The following is a 21,816-nucleotide window of genomic DNA, read 5'->3' as shown; positions in this document are numbered from 1 at the left end:
GGCAGATAGGCTCTGGAGCCAAGGATCACTACAGGAGTGAGGTAGAGGCTAAGGTACATAAACCCTCTTTGCCTCAGTCTTTAATAGTGAGACAAGTTGTCTTCAGGGTACTCAGTCCTCTAAGCTGGAAGACAGGGACAGGGAACACAACAAAGCCCCATAATGCAGGAGGGAATGCTCAGTGGCCTCCTATATCACTTAGACACTCCCAGGTCTGTGGGCTGAATGTGATCCACCCAAGGGCACTGAGAAAACTTAGCAGAAGAGCTCGCCAAGCCACTCTTCATCATTTTTCAGCAGTCCTGGCTGGGCAGGCAGGTCCCAGGTGACTGGAGGTTAGCCAGTGTGACACCCATCTACAAAAAGGGCTGGAAGGAGGATCTGTGGAACTACAGCCCTGCCAGCCTGACCTCAGTGCCAGGAAAGGTCATGGAGCAATTCACCTTGCCATCATGTAGAAACAACAAGAATCAGGCCCAGCCAGTGTGGGTTTGAGAAAGGCTGGTCCTGCTTGAGCAACCTGATCTTCTATGACAAAGTGACCTGCTTAGTGGATGAGGGCAGGGCTGTGGATGGTGTCTACCTGCACTTGTGGACACTTATGGTGTCCACAAACCTTTGACACTGTCTCCCAAAGCATTTGTCCTGGAGAAATTGAGTGGGTGGACTGTTCATTGAGTAGAAAACTGGCTCCATGGCTGGGCCCAGATAGTGCTGGGGAATGGAATTATTCTGGTGAATGGAATTATTCCAGTGAGTGGAACAAACCCAGGTAGGACAGCTGTTCCCCCACAAAACCTACATCCTAGGACGAGAAATGACCATGTCTGGGCCTGGACACATCTTATGAGTCTATTTGTGCTCTTTCTCAAATGCGCTTCCATGTAACCTCACTTTCTATTCCTCTTTTCCCCTTCCTTCTCCACCATCTGTCTGCTGTGTCTGCTTCTTCCTCTCAGTGCTGCTGTTTCCTTCCTTGCCCTTCTTTTTCCCCTCTTCCTTTTGCTTCTTGAATCAATTCCAAATTGATATTGAGATGCTTTTTTTTCTGCTTTGTAAATTGGGATTAAGTGGGACATAACTTCTCCAGCCATTCCCCACCACAGCACAGCTGTTGGGTGCCCAGAGCAGCTTCCTGAGGTCCCTGTTTGTTTTTCTGCCCTCATCTCATCTGCAGTTTTGAAGAGGTGATTCTGCTGCTCCTGAAGGAAATTGCTCATCAGGTTTTCACCTCTTTTGTGAAATAACAACAAAGTGATGTTTGAAGTCTAGCTTTGGTTGATGTTGTCCCTCATTCTCCCTCCATTTGCCTCTAACAAAAAAAAAGGTTTTGGGTTTTTTCGTGGGGTTTTTGTATCCAAAGCAATGTCTTGGACATTTCTGCTCCTTCACCAAGCATATCTATAACCCTTCCCTGGGCAAATCTCTCGCTATCTTCAAAGCAAACAATATTGCTTGGCCCATCCTACTGGTAATTTTAATGCAGATTATTCCCTCCATACACACATTTGTATGACCTTCTCCTTGAGCAAATTATCTGAGCCTCTTGTTATAGGTCTTTACCAGAGAGGCCCAGAACAAGAGAGCCCTTGTGGTGGACCTTTCAGGGTCATACAAATCTGCCATACAAATAGCAAACACCAGCCCTAATAACCCTCATCAGTCTCTACACAAGGCTGCAGCCTTGGAGTCTGTCCTTTGCTTCCAAACCTCCCCTTGGGATATTAGACTTTATTAAAAATAAATAGTTACAAATTCTGTTTTACAGCTGATGGCATCAGGGAGAAGAATGGAGGAGGCAAAAGGAGCAAGTGGAGGGTCTGCTGTCCAGTCAGGTCACCTGTCTGGCATCCTGGCTGTGCTGTGCCAGGGAGCAGTCTGAGTGTGGTAAGCACAGGGCCCTGCCTCCTCCGCCAGGTATCTCAGGAGAGGAGCAGGACATGTTTTTCAAAAGGACTGGGAGAACTGGATCTCAGTCTGTGGAGCCGAGCTGCTTCTGGAGGTGACAGACACCAAAAGCCAAGGAGAGTGCAGAGCAGCTTATGTAGAACGTCCTTGTCTCCTAGCTTGGTGTTTGCATGGAAGAATATCGATTTCAGTTCGCCTTCTCTTTTATATACAGAATCATGTGCAACAAACAACAAACATGCAAGTAAACTCCTCCCTTGAGATCGTTCCCCACTCCAAGAGTCCCAAACTCTCCCTTCTATCCTCATCTGGTCAGTGTTTAGGTGTCACTCCTCTCCCAGTGATGGTGATGACCCTTGGCAGCCATAGGGCCTACCCATAGTGACAGGGGACAGAAAGTCTGCTGTTGCCTCAGCAGCAGAAACACTTGCTGCGGGTCCCAATGTGTCCACTGAAGGCAGGGACTCCTGTCACCTCTCCAGAGACAAGAAACCAGGCCTGCTGTTCTCCTGTCTCTGGGCAGGAAAAGGGTTCTAGCCCAAGCTGCATGCCTGGAAAGAGTAGTGTATCCTCACTCCTCTTCCAGGCAGTATGATCTCATGAGAAAGGGAGTATATCAGAGCAGCTCCAGGCCTTGGTGTGTTTGGGGGCTGAGAGGCAATCATGGGAGGCATTATTTGGTGGTGAAGGGACTTATCCAGTGTACGGGTACGGAACAGAGGAGACTGTGGGCAATGGGTATGGAATGGGGAGGCTGGAGGAGTCAGATGGCTGACTCCCTGCGGTATGAGATTGTATCTAGAGGCAGAGTTGCCTGGAGCCGCTCCAGGTCCAGGTGACTTCCAAAATCCATCATCTGGATGATACCTCCCTCCTCCTTGGTGTTGCCCCCTAACACCACACCCACTTCATCATCATCTTCATCTTCATCTTGACTGACGAGTGCCAGCTCATTCTCGTAGCAGAAGGCACTGGGAGGTGGTGGAGAAGGTAGGATGGTCATCTTGCTTTCTTGCAGCTCCCGGGCTGAGCAGCAAGGTGTGCCAGCCACCTCGTACGTCTTGTGAAAGCGCGAGTAATCCACTTTGTAGTGATTCTTCTCCTCAAACACAACTGGTTCAAAGCGATGACCCCAAAGGATTTCACTGGCAAGGTAAGAGCTTCGTGCCTGTGTGGTCATGGCTGTGGCTTCCACCATCCCCTCCAAAATAACCACAATCTCAAAATTCTCTGTCTCCAGCTCTTCCTTGCCAATCCCATAGAGGGGGCTCTCCTCATCGATCTCATGAACGATAATAATGGGTGAGACCAAAAATATACGATCAAGACCCACATCGTAGCCCACATTTAGGTCCCGCTGGTCCAGGGGGAGGTATTCCCCTTCCTCTGTCATGTAGGGCTTGATGAGCTGGGCTCGGACATGGGCCTCCACGATGTGACTCCTCCTCAGGTTGCCCACCCTCCACATGAGACACAGCTTGCCATCCCGCACGGAGATGACGGCATGATGGCTGAAGAGGAGGGTCTGGGCCCGTTTCTTGGGCCTTGCCATCTTGGCCATGATAGTGCCAATCATGAAGGAGTCAATCACGCAGCCCACGATGGACTGCACCACAACTGCCATGATAGCCAGCGGGCACTCCTCGGTCACGCAGCGGAAACCGTACCCGATGGTTGTCTGTGTCTCCACTGAGAAAAGAAAAGCCCCCAGGAAGCTGTTCACGTGCATGATGCAGGGCTTGAAGAGAGAGGGACTACCTGCCACCGCCGGTGCGTTGAGGTCGCCGTGGAAGAAAGCGATGCACCAGAAGAGGAAGCCAAAGAAGAGCCAGGAGACCAGGAAGGCAGCGGAGAAGATCATCAGCATGTACCGCCAGCGCGTGTCCACGCAGGTGGTGAAGATGTCAGCCATGTAGCGCTGAGATTTGTTGCTCAGGTTGGCAAAGTAAACGTTGCACTGGCCGTTCTTCTTCACGAAACGGTTGCGGTGCTTCCGGCGGGGAGCGTGGCCCTTCCCGTTCCGGCTGTGCCCGTTCATGCTGCCCAGCGCAGAGACCTTGTGTCCATCCTCTTCGGTTGAGACAATGCTGTACCTGGGAAGAGAAGAAACAGGCACTTTGTCAGGAATACATGAAGGGTAACACTGAGACAGCAAGGGCAGGAGATGTGGGTAGTTTACAGGGCTACAGTGCCTCCCTGTTGGATCTCACAACAGCACATTTCAGTGATTATTGCACCTTGGTGCCAACCTGACCAAGATGGAGGAGATCAGCTGCAATGTTCACTGAGTGCTGCTGCCAGCAGGTTGCATCTAGCAAAGTCCTGACAGGGCACCAAAGCAGCAACTGCTTGTAGCTCTGTGGTCCCTTCAGCCTTTATGGTGAGGAGGGATACAAGGCTTTGAAACCTGACAGCAGCTGGGACAGCCAGGAAGCCTGGGAGCAAGCACCCACAGCCTGACCACATTTTGGGCCTCATATAATACAAGGCTGGGAGCTTCTATTTTCTCTTCTGCTCTGCTCATTGATTTCATGGTGTGTGGTGACAATGTTTATACACTTCCTGCACTCAGGACAATTCTGTTGCCACAGCAACATGTGTGTCTTCCAGCATCCCTTATCCAAAGCCAAAGGTGTAATTTGGAAATCAACAGCCAAAGCGCTGGCAGTTTCCTGGGCAGAAGCTACACACACACACTTTCTGGGAGACCTCTGCCCCTCTGGCTCCCCTCCCTCACAGCTGGCTCTGATACTGCCCCTCATATGATCCTGTGACACTTGCAGATACTCCTTAAAATGTGATGGCAGAAGGTGCTCTGACCACTGAGGAAGTCAAGAGAGCGCATTGAAGCACAAAGAGTGCTCTGCCCTCATGCCTGACAAGCTGCAGCCTCACAGGACCCTGGGAGTGTCTCCCTCCCACCCTACAGTGTTGAGATGGCAGCTGGAGTCCTCCAGCTGGAGGCAAGGACACTACTGATGGCGGGAGCTGTGATTCCTGGGAACATGTGGCTTCTGCAGTGGTGCTGGAATCTGTAATTTCTGGTCCAGCACCATCCAGTGCTTGGCTTGTCCTCATAGTCCTCCAAGCAATACCCCTACATATGGCATGTTTTGGATTGGAGAAGGAGAGAGGAGTCATTCCTTGGAACAGGAAAGATGCTGACAGGTAATTTGAGAAGAACATATCAAAAGGCAGCCTGGAAACAGGGTTTGAGGGGCCAGATGAGGAGGATCAGGTCGCTCAGGGCAGCAGCAGGTCTCGAGGGGAGGGTTACTCACCGATTGACTCGGACACTGCCCATGGCTCGCTCTGCCATCAGATGTCAGGGGGCCGTGGGAGCTGGCAGGGCGTGGGAACTCATGCAGCAGCACTCACACAGGACTGGGCAGCTCCAGGTTTCACCTCTGGCGAGCTGGGACCAGCGCTGCCATCACAATTACTCCTGGGCATGCGCCTGGCAGAGAAGAACAAAGCAAAACCCAGTTAGATCCCCCTGACAGCATCCATCCCTGTCCAGAGCAGTGGCATGGGGCTCCCAGCCTTTTGCTCAGGGTGTGTAGGGAGGTCTCCTTGGGGCAGCTGCTGCAGCCTGGCTCGGGCAGGTGAGCAGCTGTTGGATGCAGATGGGTGCACGGCCCACAGACCCTCCGCTCCCCAGCACCTCCCTCCAGGAGTGGAGCAGGGCTGGCGGTCACTGCTCTCCTGATCAAGGGCACAGCAGCTGAGCAGCTCACAGGGCCCTCGCCCTGAGCCATTATATTAATATCAGAGCTTACACCAGGAGGAGAGCTCAGCCAGACTAAATACGTCTCTCACAAGGACTGACAAAGCACAGGAATGCACAGCAGCCCTCAGGGATCCCAGTCAGCCCAGCCTAACCCCGAGCAGATTTTTTCCCCGGTGTGCAGAACTTCCCCCCCTGTTTCAAATCGAAGAAGGAAAGCAATGGGTAGAGCCCAAAAGGACTGATGGAAAGGAAGGGCTCAGGGGTAGCCAAGGGAGAAGCCAGTTAAAGGAAACAAACCTTGCAACATGCCCTGTGTACAGCATCCAAGGAGCAGCTCAGAAGTGGAGTCCTGGGAGGATGTCCGGCAGATGTCCCAACCCAGTCCTCCCAAACGGAAGAAAGGGAAACCAAAGACTCAAGAGCCAACCTATTCCACCTGCCCAGAGCTGCTGGGAAGTGAAATGCACCGAGGGGGTAATGACTCACAGATTAGGAAGGGCTTTGTACACCCGTGCTAATCCCTGCACTGTAGCCTTTGGATTACAGCAGCCAGTGTGGAGTGCAGATGCAGACAGAGCCAGCTAGTTTGCTTCCTCCCAGTCTCACCAATGAACTGCCACTGGTTGTCAGATATGGGGAAAAACACAAGGATTTTGTGATCAAATGTAAGGCTTAGAGCTGCTTGCAAGAGTTTGTGCACAGACGGGAGAGAGGAACAGCAAATGATGTTGCCTAGGATAGAAAAGCTGGTGAGAACCATCCTTGTCTCATCATCAGTGCTGCAGAATGGGGCTGCATGTGGCCAGGGGTGCCCACCAGCTTTCCCCACAGACTGGAAACAGCAAGAAGGGAGCTCCAGACATCACCTCTGATGGGATGGAGATTACTCAGTTACTGAGGCAGTTAAAGCTCTGCAGCAATACAAACAGGGTTGTTCAGATCAAGGGTATTATGAGACCAGGAGAAGAAAACAGCCTTGTAATCCACAACTCACCATATAGAGACCAAAGGGAATAGCTGCCCAAAAATCCCCATCAGGAAAAAGCACTTTGACGCTGAACTCTGCCAGCTCCCACCAGCTCACTGCCCTACAACATCCAAGTCTTTCTGAAGTCAGTTTGGCCAGAAATTTTTGCTATGCAGCTGGGTAAACCCATATCAGACCCTGGGGCTAATAACCTAAGTTAATCAGAAATGCTGATGTGATGAGAAGAGGTCACTTCATACAGATGGTCCTGTTGGGATGGAGCTAACTAGGGAGATTACATGGTGAGTTCAGACAGCAGGGTCTGATTTTGGGAGTAGGTACACCCCTCCATGCCAGCCCCAGCCAGGAGAGGAAGGGCATCCTCTTCAACTGGCATCATTCTCAGCCAAGCAGATCCTTGGATATGCCAAGCTCATCCTCAGCCAGTACTGACCCCGATAACAGGGAAGGTGCTGTTACAGCTCACACATATGAGTAATTCACAATTTCCTGAAAGTTTCTACAACCAACAACTCTCTTGCTCCAGCTGCAGAAAAAGGTACATCATTTCTAGAGATTTTGGATTTCTGGTCCAGGCAGCAGCCAGCTCCAAAAGAAAGGAAGGAGGACCTAAGGAGCTTTATGAAACCATGTGCAGCAACACCTGTATCTCTGCTGCTCACCTTTCTCCCCTTCCCAAGAAAGGGCAAAGGAAGCAGATGAAATTCAAGGGCTTTGTTCAGCTACAGCTCAGGCTGGTACCACTGTGAGATGGGATGAGCACGCTGTGTAAGAGTGCTGCATCCTGTGGTGCTGTGCTTCCTCCTGGCTCCCACATGGGAGCTCATGTCAGCCAGAGCTGTGGCAGAGCCTCTTGCACAGAGTCCTGGGCAGCTCAGAGCCTGGGGCAGCCTTTGCTGCTGGCTCCACAGTGCCCAAACAGAACAGCTAACGCTACATCACTACCTGCAACTGGTACTTAATCACAAGGAAAATATCTCCACAAATGATAAAGGGTACCAGTCTGAGCACACGCATTTGAGAATGGGAAAGAAAATGCTTTTATTTGCAGTAAATGGTTATGCAAGCAAGTGGAAGACCAATGGCCTCAGACCGTGCACGGATCCGTGGAACTCACACAGAATTGCACTCATAGATCTTTCTCTGCTTAAAATTTGAGAATTTTTCTGGTAGATTCAAGGACCTCAGCAACAACAGGTAGCACTCCTGAGGCAGGAACTGCCTGACGGAGCCATCTTTGCTCATTGTGAGCTTGTGGGGGTCTTGCCTGGTGAAAACTAACTTGTGTTCTACTGCTTCCAGGCCAGTCTGTTCTGAGGTGTTCATTCTCCAGCTTGCATCTCTCTAGTTGACCTTGGAGAATATAGATCTTCTGCTTCAGCCTCTCCACGTTAGTTTCAGCATCCAGAGCCCTCTGGTTAATTAGCTGAAGACGAGTCTCAGTCTGCTGGACTAAGCACTGGGCCTCTTGGGCTTCCCTCTCTCGTTCAGCCTGGCTGATCTCCAGCTGGTCCTGCAGGCTCGCCACCATGCACGCCTGTTTGTTCAAGTTGTTCTGGAAGGTGTTAAACATTCTCCTGGTCTCGGCATTGTCCTTCCTGAGTGCAGCATTCTCACCCTGGAGCCTGTCATACTGCTCCCTGAGCATGTTGTATTCCTGCCTGAGTGTGACGTCCCTCTCCCTGAGCGCAGGGCCGCCCTTCTTGAGCTCTCCGAACGCCTGCTTGAGCGCAAAGTTCTCTGACATGAGCACGAGGTTCACATTCCTGAGCATTTCGTTCTCGGACCTGAGGCTGCTGTTGTCCTGCCAGAGCGAGTTGTAGGTCGGCTGCAGGGACGGGGACTCCCTGTCCTCGCTGTCCTCCTCGTGCAGCACATGGGGCTCTGCACCCCCGGTGCTCTCTGGGTGTCCCACGTAATGGTCACTGGCACAGGCCTGTGTGGCAGCAGCCTCTGTCCCCAAGTGCTGGCCTGAGCTGTGCTGGAAAGGGTTGTGGAAGCCACTTGGTGCTGTACCAGCCTTTTGGGGAGCAGGCAACCTCTGATGCCCAGGAAGGCGATGGGTCGTGCTGGGCTCCTCATCTCCAGCTGAGTTGTCAGACATTCCCGTGTCTTTGTAAAGTGGTTCCTGAAATTCCTGATCTTCCACCTCAAGCTTCAGTGCACGCTTGTCCAACCCCATTTTTTTATTTTTTACCATGTAAGAGTGCCCAGAAATTACAGAAAATGGAGTGGGTTCTCCCAGATCCTCTGTCTGATTGTCATCTGTGCTGTCACTCCTCTTAAACAAGGGTGAAGGAAGCTCAGAGTGGCAGGAATTCCCTGATTCTTCACTGTCAGTCTCATCACCATCATTGTCATCTTTACCTTGCAAGCCTTGAGATTCTGGGTAGACCATCATCATTAGCCCAAAGATACTAAATGGCTGTGACATTTTTCAGGATACTCTGGGTTGCAGCAGTCAGGAGAATCCAAATTGTCCTCCTGGAATGCAGGCAATGCAGGCTGTTGACAATGACAAGCAGTGTGCCACCTTCTGCAGCCTCAGCAATGCTTGTTGTGGCCACCAAAATCCCCCTGTTTAGAACATTAGAATGTTCAGGAGGGAGAGGAGAACTATATACCTCTGCACCTTGGCTCTGGGGACAACCGGAACCCCCAACACTCCAAGGTCTGTGATGTCATCGAGTTCCATGTGTGCTGAGTTGACAAGAGCAGGGGAGGGGGAGGAAGCAATCAACTGCTGTCCTGATTCTCTCTAGGACTGTGTTAATTTTCTTCATAGCAGCCAGCACAGTGTTGGATTTAGTATGAGAATAACACTGATAACTGACATGTTGGAGTTGTTAAGTAGTGGCTTACTCCAAGCCAAGGACTTTTCTGTTGCCCATGTTCTGCCACTGAGGAGCAGTGAATCCAGGAGGGGGCATGGCCACAACAGCTGGTCCAAACTAGCCAAAGGGATATTCCATGCCACAGAACATCATTCCCTGTATGTAACTGGAGGAGTCAACTGGAAGGGGATGACGACTGTTTGGGGTTGTGCTGGGCATCAGCCACTGGGTGGTGAGTAATTGGGTTGTGCACCTCTTGTTTCTCTTGAGTCCTGTTATTCTCTCTCTCTGTGCTTATTATTACTATTACTACCATTATTATTACTGTTGATAATATTAATATCATTAACATTTATTATTGCTATATTTTGTTTTGATTATTAAATTTTTCTTATCTCAACCCACAAAGTTTACCTTTTCTTTTCAATTCCCCTCCCCACTGGGGCTGGGGGCAGTGAGAGGGAGAGAAGGGCTGAGTGAGACTTCAGTTGCCTGCTGGGGTTAAATCACAACAACTGCAAAAGGTGTTTCTGGCAGCACAAGGATAAGAGTCAGCAGAGTCAGCATCCAGCTTGGGGGTGCTGCCAGTGAGCAGAGAGCAGCTCATGAAGCCACCTGAGACCTCCCAGTCCAGAGGAGGGACAGGGATGATCCAGCCCAGGCAGGCAGCATGGGTCAGAGGAGACAACCCTGTCCCACAGGGCACTGAGACACCTCCACCAGCAAGGTCAAGTCACTGGCACTGGGTGGGGACTCATCCTGGACAGGGGCAGGAGACATCACCAGCGCTTTGGCCACAGGCTTCACTCTAAGCTGAACGGCCAGTGAAGGGTCCACGCTGTGGTGCTGCCAATCTGATTCATCCCCTGCTGCCAGCTGGCACAGGGAAGTGTTAGTAATACCGAGTGCCACAAACTCAGAGCGGCACGAGCCAGGAGACGAACAAAAATAAACACATTTCCCACTTCCACCCCAACACACCCCCACAGCGCGTGGTGCCACCATGGGAAGGACAGACAAGGCAGGCAAGAAACGCCTGGGCTGGGGACTGCTACCACACTGGGTCACTGTCCTTCCTCAGCAGCTGGTGGACCAGGGCCACCAATGACATCCCTGCTGGCAAAATCAATGCCACCAGCTTGGCAAAGCCAGGGGGCGTACCGGGAGCCCAAATCCCATGCCAACATAGTTCAAATGGCTGTGAAAAGGTCCCATTGCAATTTGGAAACCTGAAGCACAAACGGAATGAAAGAGGAAGGCTAAGAGATGTCTCCAGCAGAAGGGGATTATATTCATATCCTGAACAGGCAGCTGCCTGTCACATGGACAAGGGGGAGGAAAGCCTGGCTGAGGACAGAGACACGAATCCAGAGCATGCCTGAGGACATTTCTTGGAGATTGCTCTGCCTCCTGAGACCCACATATGAAGGAGGAAGCAGCAGAGTCAGTGGCAGCTCCTATGGAGTGGTATGAAACCAAGCTGGTGGGTGCAGCAAAGAAGAGATGTTAGGCAGAAGGCTGCAGCCTGGACAGATGCCTCCCCATCCCTCTGCTGCCTGTCCTGGGTGTGCATGAACACCCATGTGTTTCATGGCCTGCAGAAGCCCCCCAGCACTTTCGAAAGCTGCTGCAGCACGGATGTCACAGCCACTGCCTTGCAGCATTGGAACAGTCAGCCAGCTGGGTCTTCAAGGGCCAGCAGCTGCCTCCAGCCCCAAAGCATGTGCTACCCTTCCCTCTTTCCCAACCACTTTCCCCCTCCTGTCTCTTAGACTGAGCAATGCCAGGGACACCACCACGGTGCTGCAGTCATCTCCTCCTTCCCGTGTGACACCGTGCTCCAGCAGCACAAGCCATCACATCAGCCCACGCTGCCACCCCAGTTCTGCTCTGGCCCTGAGCAGGCACGTGGGGCTGCGCTGCTGCTGTCCCTTTCCAAGGGATCTGCAGGATAATAAGGTCAAGGTGCTTGGTACCACAGCACTACCTCCATTGCTCCATCCCCTGTACACAGTGCAGCGCCTCACACATCCCTGTCTTTCTCCAGCCCCTGCCAGAGTAGATCATATATTGTCAATCCTTCCTTAAATTTGCAATGGAAGAGTCTCATGAAACAGAACAGAAAAGTCCACGCTGAAGCACTCCCCCACTTCTCTTTTTATAACAACCGTATCTGGTGCTCTGGGACATACACTGTGAACGACAACGATGGAAAAATCCCAGGGTATTTTTACACTCTTAGTCTTTGCTTTATCTGGAGTTGTCTGGCAAATGCTTCTCTCCTGTCTGTGGTCAATACCGCAGCCGCTGGTTGCGCTCCGCTTTGTGCCTTTGTCCCTCTCACCGGCTGCGTAGCTCCGGCTGGCTTGGGATCAGCATCCACAGAGCCATCCTGCCAGCTCGGGCACGGTGACAACACGGCAGACGAACTTCTCTCCTCTCGGGGAGCCAGGGCGGAAACACCCGCGGCTGAGAAGGCACCTCTGCCTTTTTGCAGAGCCTTGCAGACCCGCAGCATTTGGCGTGTCCTCTCCATCCTCTTTGTAACTCCATCTCTTCTCCTATTCCTTGCAAGTATTCCCAGGGTTCAAGTAGGGGCTCCTAGGGCAGCTCGGTGCCGTGGGGGCTGTCCTGCCACCAGAGCCAGGGCCGAGCTCTCGCTGCTCCGTGCCGGCAGGGCAGGCTGCCAGGCGCTGTACGGGCACACGCGAAGGCACAGTCACTGTGCAGGAGAGTTTTACCATATTAAAAAGGCAACTGACATATGGAAGGTGAGGGGAGGAAGCTGTAATCAACTCTATACCATTTTTATATACACACTTCTGCCTTTTCGTTCAATAATTATAAATAGATTAAGTGCCAACAATCCCCATCTGCCCCTCAAGGCATGATCCTCTGACCAGTTTCCCTCTCCAAAAGAGGATTTTATTCATATGCCTCTGCCCGGTTTATATTTTGGAGTGGAGTGAGAAGGGGGGATATTTTTTCCCCCATGAAGCTCTGAAGCCTGAGGATGGGTAATATGAAAACAAAACAAAATGATTTGAAGTTAAACCATCTCAGTGTGTGACTCAGAGCTATTCATAGCTCCCTGAAGCCAGCTGCAGCAACGGAGCCAGAAGGATTCTGCCCGTATTATTATTCCAATTACCATCTGAATTAAAAGTTTGAGCAGTGATCAGCCCACATGCTGATGGGAGGGGGAGAGAAGAAAGCAAAGAGAGAAGGAGAGAAAGAGTGAGAGGGAGAAAAAAACAGATAAAAATGGGAACCACACAAAGGTGCCCAGGATGACAAAGTCAGGAAGAGGCACAGAAAGGTGACAGCATCACCTCCTGCCTGCTCCCACACCACCCCAGCGATCCCTGCTGCAGCTGCACCGTCCAGACAATGGCGCTGCAAGAACAGCTGCCTGCTCCCCAGGATCCCAGACTGGATGGGGGATACCCCGTGGTGGGGTTGGTGAGACTGGCACCGGCATTCACCCCCTCCTTTCTGACCAAAATGGTGCTGGGGGTAGAAGACACAGGAGCTGGGGGGCCGACTGAACAGGGTTGTAAGGAGATGATGCTGCTGGAGTGGCAGCCGGGGAGAAGTCCCTGCTTTTTCTTGCTGAGAGAGGCAGGTGGGTGTTATTCTTTGTAGCTGGCATCACAGGAAAATTTAAATGTTCTGAAGGTCCCTGGCCTTCCCTGGGTGGTGTTCTTGGTCAAAAAGGAACCGAACTCCTGTAGCAGCCAGGGTGCAGACTGCATCCCACCTGCTCTCAATGAAACACAGGGCCTGATGTACTCCCAGCACCCTGACTGCCAAAACCACGGACTAGACCCCAAAGGGTTGGTGCAAAACCTGCAAGAGCTGAAAAACTGAAGGCTCTGGGGTGTCTCTGAGGTCCTCACACGCCAAGCAAAGGCAGTGCGCTCAGGTCACTTTCTCCAGCATCCCAGCACAACCGCACAGTGCTAAGGGTGTCTTCACTAATCTCTGCATCCCTGGAACTCCCTTCGCTGGGCATCCTGCCCTGTAAGAGCCCTGATGTGAGGCCATTCCCAGCAGCATCCCTGCGCTTCAGCATCTCTTCGGCACAAAGTGCCTGGCCATCTGGGACGTCTTGATGGCTTTTTGCTAGTCAGGGGACAAGGATGATTATCGGTGTGCAGGAAAAGGGGGGCAAGTGTGGCTCACATCATCTGCCTGCCTGCTGCAGTTGCACTCTTGACAGGGCAGGGATGGACTGCCGGTGATTCTGCCAAGCACGCAGCAAGGCAGGTGCCTGCAAATAATTTCTAAATTATGATAACAACAGGGACAGCAGCAAGGGTGAGCAGTAACCAGGGCAAAGCCCCCACTCAAGAGAGGTTGCAGCCGCTTCTCCGCACCCAGCTGCTGCACAGCAGCTGAGTTCCCAGTCTGGCCTGCCTGCTTAGCACTAACCCATCAGTGACAGAGAAAAAAAATCACCCTTCATCCCCATGGTCGCTATGCTAACAGGGACCCGAGCAGAGCCACGAGCCTCCTGAAAGGGCCCCAGCTTCTCGCCTTTCAGCCGTGCCTGCTAGGCACCAGAAACAGAGCAGAGGGAGCATCCCAGGTAAGCTGCAGAACCGCATTCCCGCAGAGAGCGGATCAAGTATTTCGCTACAGTTTTGCTAACTTGTATTGCTGCGGCTTGATCCGTCAAGTTTTGCAAATACACCTGGAAGGTGTCAAGCCGAAGTGCTGCCCAACTCACGCAGTACGGAGGAGCATTGCCCCCTCCTTCCCCTACCCCAGCTCTCCGACAGGGAGGGGCTGCCATCGCGGGCAGGATCGGGCTGGAGGAGAGCAGTGCAGAGCGGGACACGGCGGCTGCACCTGCACACTGCCCGGACTGCCCTATCCCCCCGCCATCACCACGGGCTGCTGCCATACCCCTGCTCCTCCGGGCTGCGACAGCCGCTCCCGCTGGCATCCTGCCTGCTCACCTCCTGCTGGCGCCCGGTGCTGCCCGCAACTTCTGCCTGCTCACCTCCACCCAGACACGAGGCTGTTTCTTGGTGCTGGCAACAGAGGGAACGCGAGAGGAGAGGACTTCTGGGGCCGCTGTGTCTGGTCCCGTGGCAGGCACCGCCTCTTCGTAATGCCATCGAGCTTTTCAGAGGGATGAAGCGCCTGTCTGCCCAGCCTCTGGGATCCCCAGTGCCCTTCAGCCCCCGCACTCACCGCGCTGCTGCCGGGGCCGATCTATACAGCTCTCCCGGGGCTTTCTACAGCAGAGGCACTTTCGACATCCACTTGCTCTAAGACTCCTTTCAGCTGGTCAGTCTGCGCGGGTGCCTTAGCAGGCTGTCAGCAGAAAGGGAGCGGGCGAGAGGAGAGGGGAGAGCAAAGCTGAAGGCAGTGGAAAGAACAGGCAGCAGAGAGGCAGCTGGGACAAGGCCAGCAGCTCTTTGTACCAGTGCTGGTACCGCTTGCCAGGGAGGGAAGGAGGTGGGGAGAGGTGTCAGGGTCGTTTCTCCGAGCCTTTTGTAAGGGGACAGAATGGGGGACGCTGCTTCCCTCATTATCCAACAGCACCAGGCTCCCTCTGAAGTGTTTCAGGAGAAATGTTGCCATAGAAATAAAACAGGCGTCCAGATTGTGAGGGGCAGACCCACTGCCATGGTGGCAGGAGCGTGGGCAGAGTGGCGGCAGGAGCCCCAGGCTGGCGGCTGGGGAGGTGCCGGGCTGGAGACTATCTCGTTCTCCACCTAATTTCCAGTGAGAGCAGCAATGGTACTGCTGTGCCAGCATGGCTGGTGCCAGGAGATGGTGGGCATCTCCTCCCCAGATAAACCAGTGGGTGAATGCCAAAACTGTCCCTGAAGCAAGCTGCCTGCTGCCTGGCTCCAGGGAGGACAGGCGTGGGTCTCTGGGGCCACAGGGAAAGGGTCACATCGCAGCCAACTCCCATCCCTCAGCAGCCTGTGCCACAGCACCACCTTCACTGCTGGAGAGCCAGCCTCAGAGGGCAAGAGCCAGCTCTAAAGCAGGCCTTGCCTGTCCCAAGCTCCCCACGGCCAGAGAATCAGCATCTCTCCCAAGAAGGGGCTCCGATCCCAACCATCTCCATTAAAACCACCTTGTCTGGCGAGGAAAACCGGTGCCTCTGGGGGTTCCCTGTGAGGCCTCTCCGCCCTGGTAAGGGGCACAGGAGCAGTGACGTCAAGAGCAGGAATTCAGCCTGACTCAGTTTCGCAGCTCTGCGAAGCAAGCGCAGACGGCTTCACTCAGCCCGTGCCATTCACAGAAAAAGCGAGCGCCAGCGGGAGGCTGGGAGCCGCGTGGATGAGTAAGGGATCGATTGCTAAGACGCCAGCATCCATCTATCGATTCCTGGCCGCACTGCCGGGTTAAGCCAACCCAGCGCAATAACGAGGCGGGATAGTGGGATGGCTGAGGGCAGAGGGCCATTAACTGCTCCGCTCTGCGTCCGCGCTGATGTCAGTGCGCGGCGGGCGCAGGTATCCATCACCGCGCCCTCCTGCCCCTCGCTGGCACCCTCCTGTCACTGACACCACCCCAGGGATGCAGCTGCTTCCCGGGCGTGGCCGATGGTTGCGCTTGGGGTGGCCGAGAGGCGGGAGGGGCCGGTGGGGACTGGTCCTGCCAAGCAGCTCCATCCCTCCCCGGCCACCTCCTCGCTTTCTGGTTTTCCTTGCAAGCCGTAGCTGCAAGGGGCAAGGACCACTGCCCGCCCCCTGCCAGCACACAGTCGGGGCACTTGATCTTAGCACCCAGACGGGGGGAAGGATGGAAGAATAAAAAAAGGTGGAGGAGAGGGAACCCACTTCCCTCCGGGTCAGCCCTATCCAGCTTATCCTGTCTGTGGCCATCCTCACCATTCCCCACCACTCCTCGTCCCCACCAGATTCATGCTTCCCCCGAAGACACATATTTTCCCTGTATTAATTATTATTTTCAGTGGCTGCAAACAGAAGTGGCCACACACTGCCGAGGTGTCTCAGGCTTCTGTGGGTGCCACTTCTGGTGGTGAATGGAGAAGAGGCACATTCCCATGTCTGTGTCGAGATGTATTCCCCATGCCTGATCGCTCACAGGCTCCAGGTAACCCCGAGCCCCGGGCTCATCTCCACACCTCCCACCTCCTGTGGATGACTCCTCCCGAGAAGCCAAGGAGGGCACAGAGCAGGGGTTGAGGGTAGTCTTGGAGCAACGTCACCTCTGCCACACGTTCCCGTGTCACTGTCACTGTCTGCCCTACACAGCACACCCCCAAGGAGAGGAAGGGGAGAAGGGAGAGGCCCCAGAGCTGCTGTTTGCTTTGCCATCGATGGAATCAGGGCTGGGTAGCAGCGACAGGAAACTCCAGGTTCTTGACAGAAGGGTTTGAATGACTCCAGGCGATTTGCCCAGGAGGGAGGGCCCTGGGGGCTGAAGGGACGGGGATGTCCGAGGTGATCTGGCAGCACCATGCAAACCTGCCTGCCCACTCCTGCCCCGGTGGGGAAGCCGACCTTGTCACCAGGGAGCAAAGGCAGAGTTTCTCTGGTAGTTTGCTCATGGCTTCCTCCTGAGCTCCTCCAAACAAACCCACGATCCACAAGACCCTTTGCACTGTGCCTATCTGGGGGTGTCGGGCCACCGTCGGCAGGATCAGCCATGCTGGGACTAGGAGAGGTGGAAGGCAAGGGAGAGGGGGACAGGTCTGGAGCCCAAAAAGCTCCACAGGCAGCAGGAGAATGAGCACATCCACTTCAGCCCCGTTTGCACCCGAGAGCTCGGAGAGCAGGTCTCCAGCTGCCTTTTTCTCTGCGAACTGGCCGGGACCGCACAGAGAATAATCTACAGAACAGGAGAAGCAAAAGGTGAGCAAGACCCAGCCCAGGGGGAGAAGATTCTAAGAAAACATGGGGAAGTGGAAAAACGAAGAAGTTACCTACAAAGCGACAGAAGTCAGGGTGGCAAGGGGGCGGGGAGGGAAGTTGGGGAGGTTTAGAGGCAGGAGCCCATCCCTGCCCCTCGGCCCGCGGTAGCTGTACGTGCATACGCCATGCACACAAGGCAACTTTATTATTCACTGGCACGCTCACACGAAGCCACGCATCTCTCCCTAAGTTATATTTATAGCTGTTCCTCAGAGCGAGCGCAAATGAAACAATACATTATTTTCTTAAGGGAGAAAAGCCGTTCCCGCTCTCATGCCGGTGAGGAGAGCAGCGCGCCCCGGCACCGCCTCTTACCCGGGTCCTGCCGAGGGCTGCCGCCTGCTCCAGCCGTGCCGAGCCAACATCAGAGGAAGGGAAAAGCGGCCGGGCTCTCCATCTCACCATGAAATGCCTCAGCCGGACCGGAGGAATCAGGGAAGTCTCTCTGCAGTCCTCGCTCGCCTCCAGCCTAGGTCTATTTTTTTCCCTTCCGAAGAGCTACTTCTCCGCTGCGACCTGCTCCTCTCCTAACTCTGCCCTGCCCACGCCAGCGCTCTCCTTCTGCCTCTGCCTCTCAGAATTTTTTGCTCCCAGGAGCGTCCATCCCACGGAGTGCTGATGTGCCTTCGTGGCTCAGCGACGGGTTTAGGTCTCCCCCTCCTGCCTGGTTCCCTCCTTCTCTGGCATTATTTGCCCGTGCCCCTTGCTGTCCCCCTGCTCTAGTCCCCAGATCCCCCCTCTCCCTGACACTCTTCCTCCCTTTGCGCTCCGCTCCCTTTCCCTGGCTGCCTCTCCCCCTCGCTGATTGCTATGCAGTCTGTAGCTGAGAAGTCAGTAACTCTGTGGTAGGATCCAACAGCTTTCCGCTACTTTAGCCCATCCTCGCATGTGAGCTCAGAGCTGCGGAGCCGCCATGGGGGAGACGGAGCAACCATCGGCAGCGGGAAAGGGATGGTGGGGCCGCCAGGTGCCCCCAAGGAGGTGAATCCTCCTCCTGGGCTGCTGCACAGAGATTAAATAACTAACCTCTCGTCAGAGGGTTTTTTCCCACCTGGATTTGGGGCGCTGGGCTGACACCTCGCCCTGAGGACGGACCAGGCTCTCCCAGCTGATGCAGAGTGTTTGCTGTGGGGCATTGCCTCCCGACTCCACAGAGCTGGTGATTTCCTGCCGGGACGAGTGATGCTGGGACAGGAGCGTGGACACGGAGGGACCGGCCCTCAGGGCTCCAGGGTAGTGCACAGCCATCCTGCCGGGAAACCTGCCCAAGAAACCTCTTTTAGGTCTCCATGGCCAGCTGCATCTCAGAGGCTTTAAAAAGGTCACTTCTTGGTGACAAGGCGAGAAGGCAGGGGACTCTGCTGCAGCAAAGCCAGAGGCTGAAGAGACCCCTGACCACACAGGCAGTGGTTGTAGGCACAGGGTCCTGGGGGCAGCCCTGCTCCAGGACGGTGTTTTTCAGGGCATGGTTTCTGTCTTAGTGTCTCATCTGCTGTCCCATAGTTAAGGTGTGTACTGGAAAGTCAAAAAAGATTTAAAAACCCCCATGTTTTGAGTTTCCTCTGGGCCCCAATCCTGCAAAGATCATGACCCTCCTTCCCAAAATCCACCCAAGATGTGGCAATGGATGACCTCTGCACATTATGCTGTGGAGCTGGCTGTGCCGGTGAACACCATCGTGGTGAGCACAGCCTGCTCCCACCTAGCAAGGTCACTGCCAGGGCAGCACAGGGTGGGTTTAGCAGCTCCATGCAGACAGCAAACCAGCTCCACAGCAGCTGCAAACCAGGAGCACATCCGCCTCCTGAATGGGTCAGTTCACCCCAGTGCACCCTGACTGCTCCCTGCTGCTCCTGGGGAGCTGCTGTGCCTGGATGGAGCAGGGCAGCTGTCCATGCCCTCTGCAGCCATCCCTGTGAGGACCTCATTCAGGTTCAGAGGGGTACTTGCTTTCCCAAAAGCTCTGTCTCTAGGGCCTGCAGAACTACTTCCCAAGAGCTACTGACCAGTATCTGCCCAGCTGCTCTTTTGCCAAGTGTGCCATCCCTCTGGCACCATGACAGGCCTTTCCTCTTCGTGTGGTGAAGGGATGAAGATGGGGCTGAGATATCCTGCTCCTTCCCAGAGCGGGCAAAGCCACCAAGTGCAGCCCTGCTTCAGGTCGGGTTTCACCCTCTCTGCCTTTTGCTCCTCATTGCTGGCTGCCCTGAGACCTCACCACATTTCCCTCTGCCTTTGCAGCAGGAGGATGGATAGCTGCACCTTGAGCATGGTGTGGCAGCCAAGAGACAGTGGCACTTCCAGAGCCATTGAGAGTGACACAGGCATGCCACGCTGAAGATGTCACCGGCCCCTTGCTGTCCTAGGGCCCCCCAAGTGCCACGCCCTGACCGCCCCATGGCCGCCGGCCCCAGCAGCGGGGTGGCTCACACTCGCCACCCCCGCCCGTCTCCACCAGCACCGTCTTTAATAAGAAGTGTGGAATATTTTAGCACCTATGTAAAAGCCACCACAGACGGTGGTGGCAGCCGTTGCCAGGGAGACGCTCCCAAAAATAGCCCCACTCCGCCAACCTTTCCCAGTGCCGCTGTGGGGACTGAGGGAGGCAGAGGGATGGAGGGATGGAGGGATGGAGGGATGGAAGGGTGGGACGAGGGGTGGATAAAGGCATGGATGAAAGGAGGGAGAGTCATAGAGATGGGCAGAGGAATCTTTGGAGGGATCAATGGAGAGGTGAATGGAGAGAGGAGGCATGAGTGGTGGTTGAAAAGGTGGAGGGAAGAATGGCTAGAGAGAGAGGCATGACTGGAGATGGATGGAGAGATGGGTGCAGCAGAAAGCAAGAGCTCCTGGGAAGGGGAGCAAACGCTGCCTGCCCCTTCTCCTGCCTGGGCATGAAGAAAAGAGCTACCTCGATGCCAGCAGCCCCTGCCTGGACACTCGTGGTCCTGCATTCCTGTGATACCAGCTAAACCAGCACAAGCCCTCAAGCCCTCCTTGCACTGAGCAGATCTGGCTTTGGGTGTTTAAACCAAAGTTTTGGACTTCTTAGCAGCTGCCATGCTCCCTCTGCAATCTTCCTCCAACCATGCCATCTCTGTTCTCTTCCAGAACTGCCCAGCCAACCATACCCGGTCATGGGGGCAGAGATGGTGAGGCACAGAGGTGCTCCATGGTGCTCAACCCCACCATGTTCCCCAGCCCCTCTGGGAGTGCAGAATCGTTTCTCTCTCTCAGACAAATCGCTGAGGCTGCCCACTCTCCCAGGAGGTCTGGATCCAACCTGAGCTACAGCCTCCAGCAGAAATGGAGGGAGACACCCGGAGCACCACTAGGGGCAAAAGAACAGAAACCTTTCTGATAGAAGGAAACAAATGTTTTAGTGATAAGGAAATGCTCTTTTGTCCCTCTTCTCATCCCATAGCCTCACAGGACAGGCAGAAGTGGAGAAGGACCTTGGATGAAGCTGCTGCTGCTTGGCCCAGGGACTCTGCAGGAGGAGCCTTCCAGACCAGCAGAGGCAGAGAGGGAAACCCCAAAAATAGAACTAAAGGAGGAGGGGTTGGGGGGGGGGATGAGAAAAAAATAAACTCAACAACCCCAAAATCTCATTTTTAATATCAAATCCCAGCTCACTTGCCTCCTTGTCACCCTGGCGACATTCTTTGTGGTCACCATGGAAACGGGAGGCATGGAGAGAGCATCACCGTGCAGGGTGGTGGCAGCACCCGGCATTATTTTGGGAGGCAGGGAGACACCCGGCGCAAGGCACTTTGCATTGTGGCAGGGCTGGAGGAGGGAAGGTTTATTTTTACTTGGTCCCACTCCATGTGCCAATTTTTCTTTCTCTAAGAGCCTGAGTGTTCCATGCCCTGCAGCAGCTTTCTGTGGCCTTCATGTGCCACACAGGGATGTCCCATGGGGACACCCCAACCCTACCACCCTGTTCCAGCTGGGTGAGCTTGATTGGGCTGCTCCCATGAAGTCCCTCTAATGGTCACCTCGGCTGGTGGCTCCTGGTATCACAGTGGGAGACAATACTGGGACTTGGAGCCCATCAGTTCTTCTTGGGAAGGTGCAAGATGAAGAGAATAAACCTTTGCCACCCCTCTGCAGGGGACTTCTTTCCTTGGGTGGGACAAGAAGCTGCAAAGAGGAGTGCAGGGACAAGAGAAAGACAAGGGTTCTCAGACATTGCACACCAGAGGATTGGAAAGCGATCTCTTGGAAGAGAGGACTCCAAATCTGTTCCTCCCCACCTCCCACGCCCCAGCTTTATATCCCTGCTCCATGGGTCAAAATTCCTTGCACACCTACGAAAGGACCTGGGATACCAGGGACCTCAGGGCCACCAGTGTGGGGCTTGGCTTCCACCAGCACCCATATGGCCTTGGGAAGCCCTGCTGAAATCCCAGGCAGCTCCACTGTGATGTCTGGAAACCCAATTCA

The 21,816-nt window shown here is 54.2% G+C and overlaps 2 protein-coding genes across 5 annotated transcripts; both read right to left on the bottom strand.

Moving 5' to 3' along the window:
• Window positions 1–1,711: 1,711 nt before the first annotated feature.
• On the bottom strand, window positions 1,712–18,183 carry KCNJ4 (potassium inwardly rectifying channel subfamily J member 4). 4 transcript variants are annotated; one of them, XM_033058911.1, is made up of 3 exons: window positions 17,683–18,183; window positions 5,190–5,365; window positions 1,712–4,001 (listed from the first exon to the last, which is right to left on the bottom strand). In XM_033058911.1, the coding sequence occupies exons 2-3, from the start codon at window positions 5,225–5,227 to the stop codon at window positions 2,672–2,674; spliced, it is 1,368 nt and encodes a 455-aa protein (XP_032914802.1). In that variant the 5' UTR covers window positions 5,228–5,365; window positions 17,683–18,183; the 3' UTR covers window positions 1,712–2,671. The 4 variants fall into 4 exon arrangements, with proteins under 4 accessions (XP_032914802.1, XP_032914801.1, XP_032914803.1 ...); XM_033058910.1 differs by lacking the exon at window positions 17,683–18,183 and adding an exon at window positions 14,425–14,893; XM_033058912.1 differs by lacking the exon at window positions 17,683–18,183 and adding an exon at window positions 14,469–14,893.
• On the bottom strand, window positions 7,774–9,027 carry LOC116995208 (endosome-associated-trafficking regulator 1-like). The gene has a single exon (XM_033057649.1). The coding sequence runs from the start codon at window positions 9,025–9,027 to the stop codon at window positions 7,774–7,776; it is 1,254 nt and encodes a 417-aa protein (XP_032913540.1).
• Window positions 18,184–21,816: the final 3,633 nt, after the last annotated feature.

The sequence above is a fragment of the Catharus ustulatus genome, chromosome 4 (genome assembly GCF_009819885.2).
Source record: "Catharus ustulatus isolate bCatUst1 chromosome 4, bCatUst1.pri.v2, whole genome shotgun sequence".
NCBI lineage: Eukaryota > Metazoa > Chordata > Aves > Passeriformes > Turdidae > Catharus > Catharus ustulatus.
Note: the sequence above shows the minus strand (reverse complement) of the source record. Positions and strands in the feature narration are given on the sequence as shown.

What these genes read in the sequence shown, in the direction of transcription:
- KCNJ4 (XM_033058911.1), bottom strand. Translation starts at nt 5,227, where the DNA reads ATGGCAGAGCGAGCCATGGGCAGTGTCCGAGTCAATCG. An exon ending in GGCAGTGTCCGAGTCAATCG is followed by an intron (nt 4,002 to 5,189) that starts GTGAGTAACCCT and finishes TTCTCTTCCCAG; the next exon opens with GTACAGCATTGTCTCAACCG.
- LOC116995208 (XM_033057649.1), bottom strand. Translation starts at nt 9,027, where the DNA reads ATGATGGTCTACCCAGAATCTCAAGGCTTGCAAGGTAAAGATGACAAT.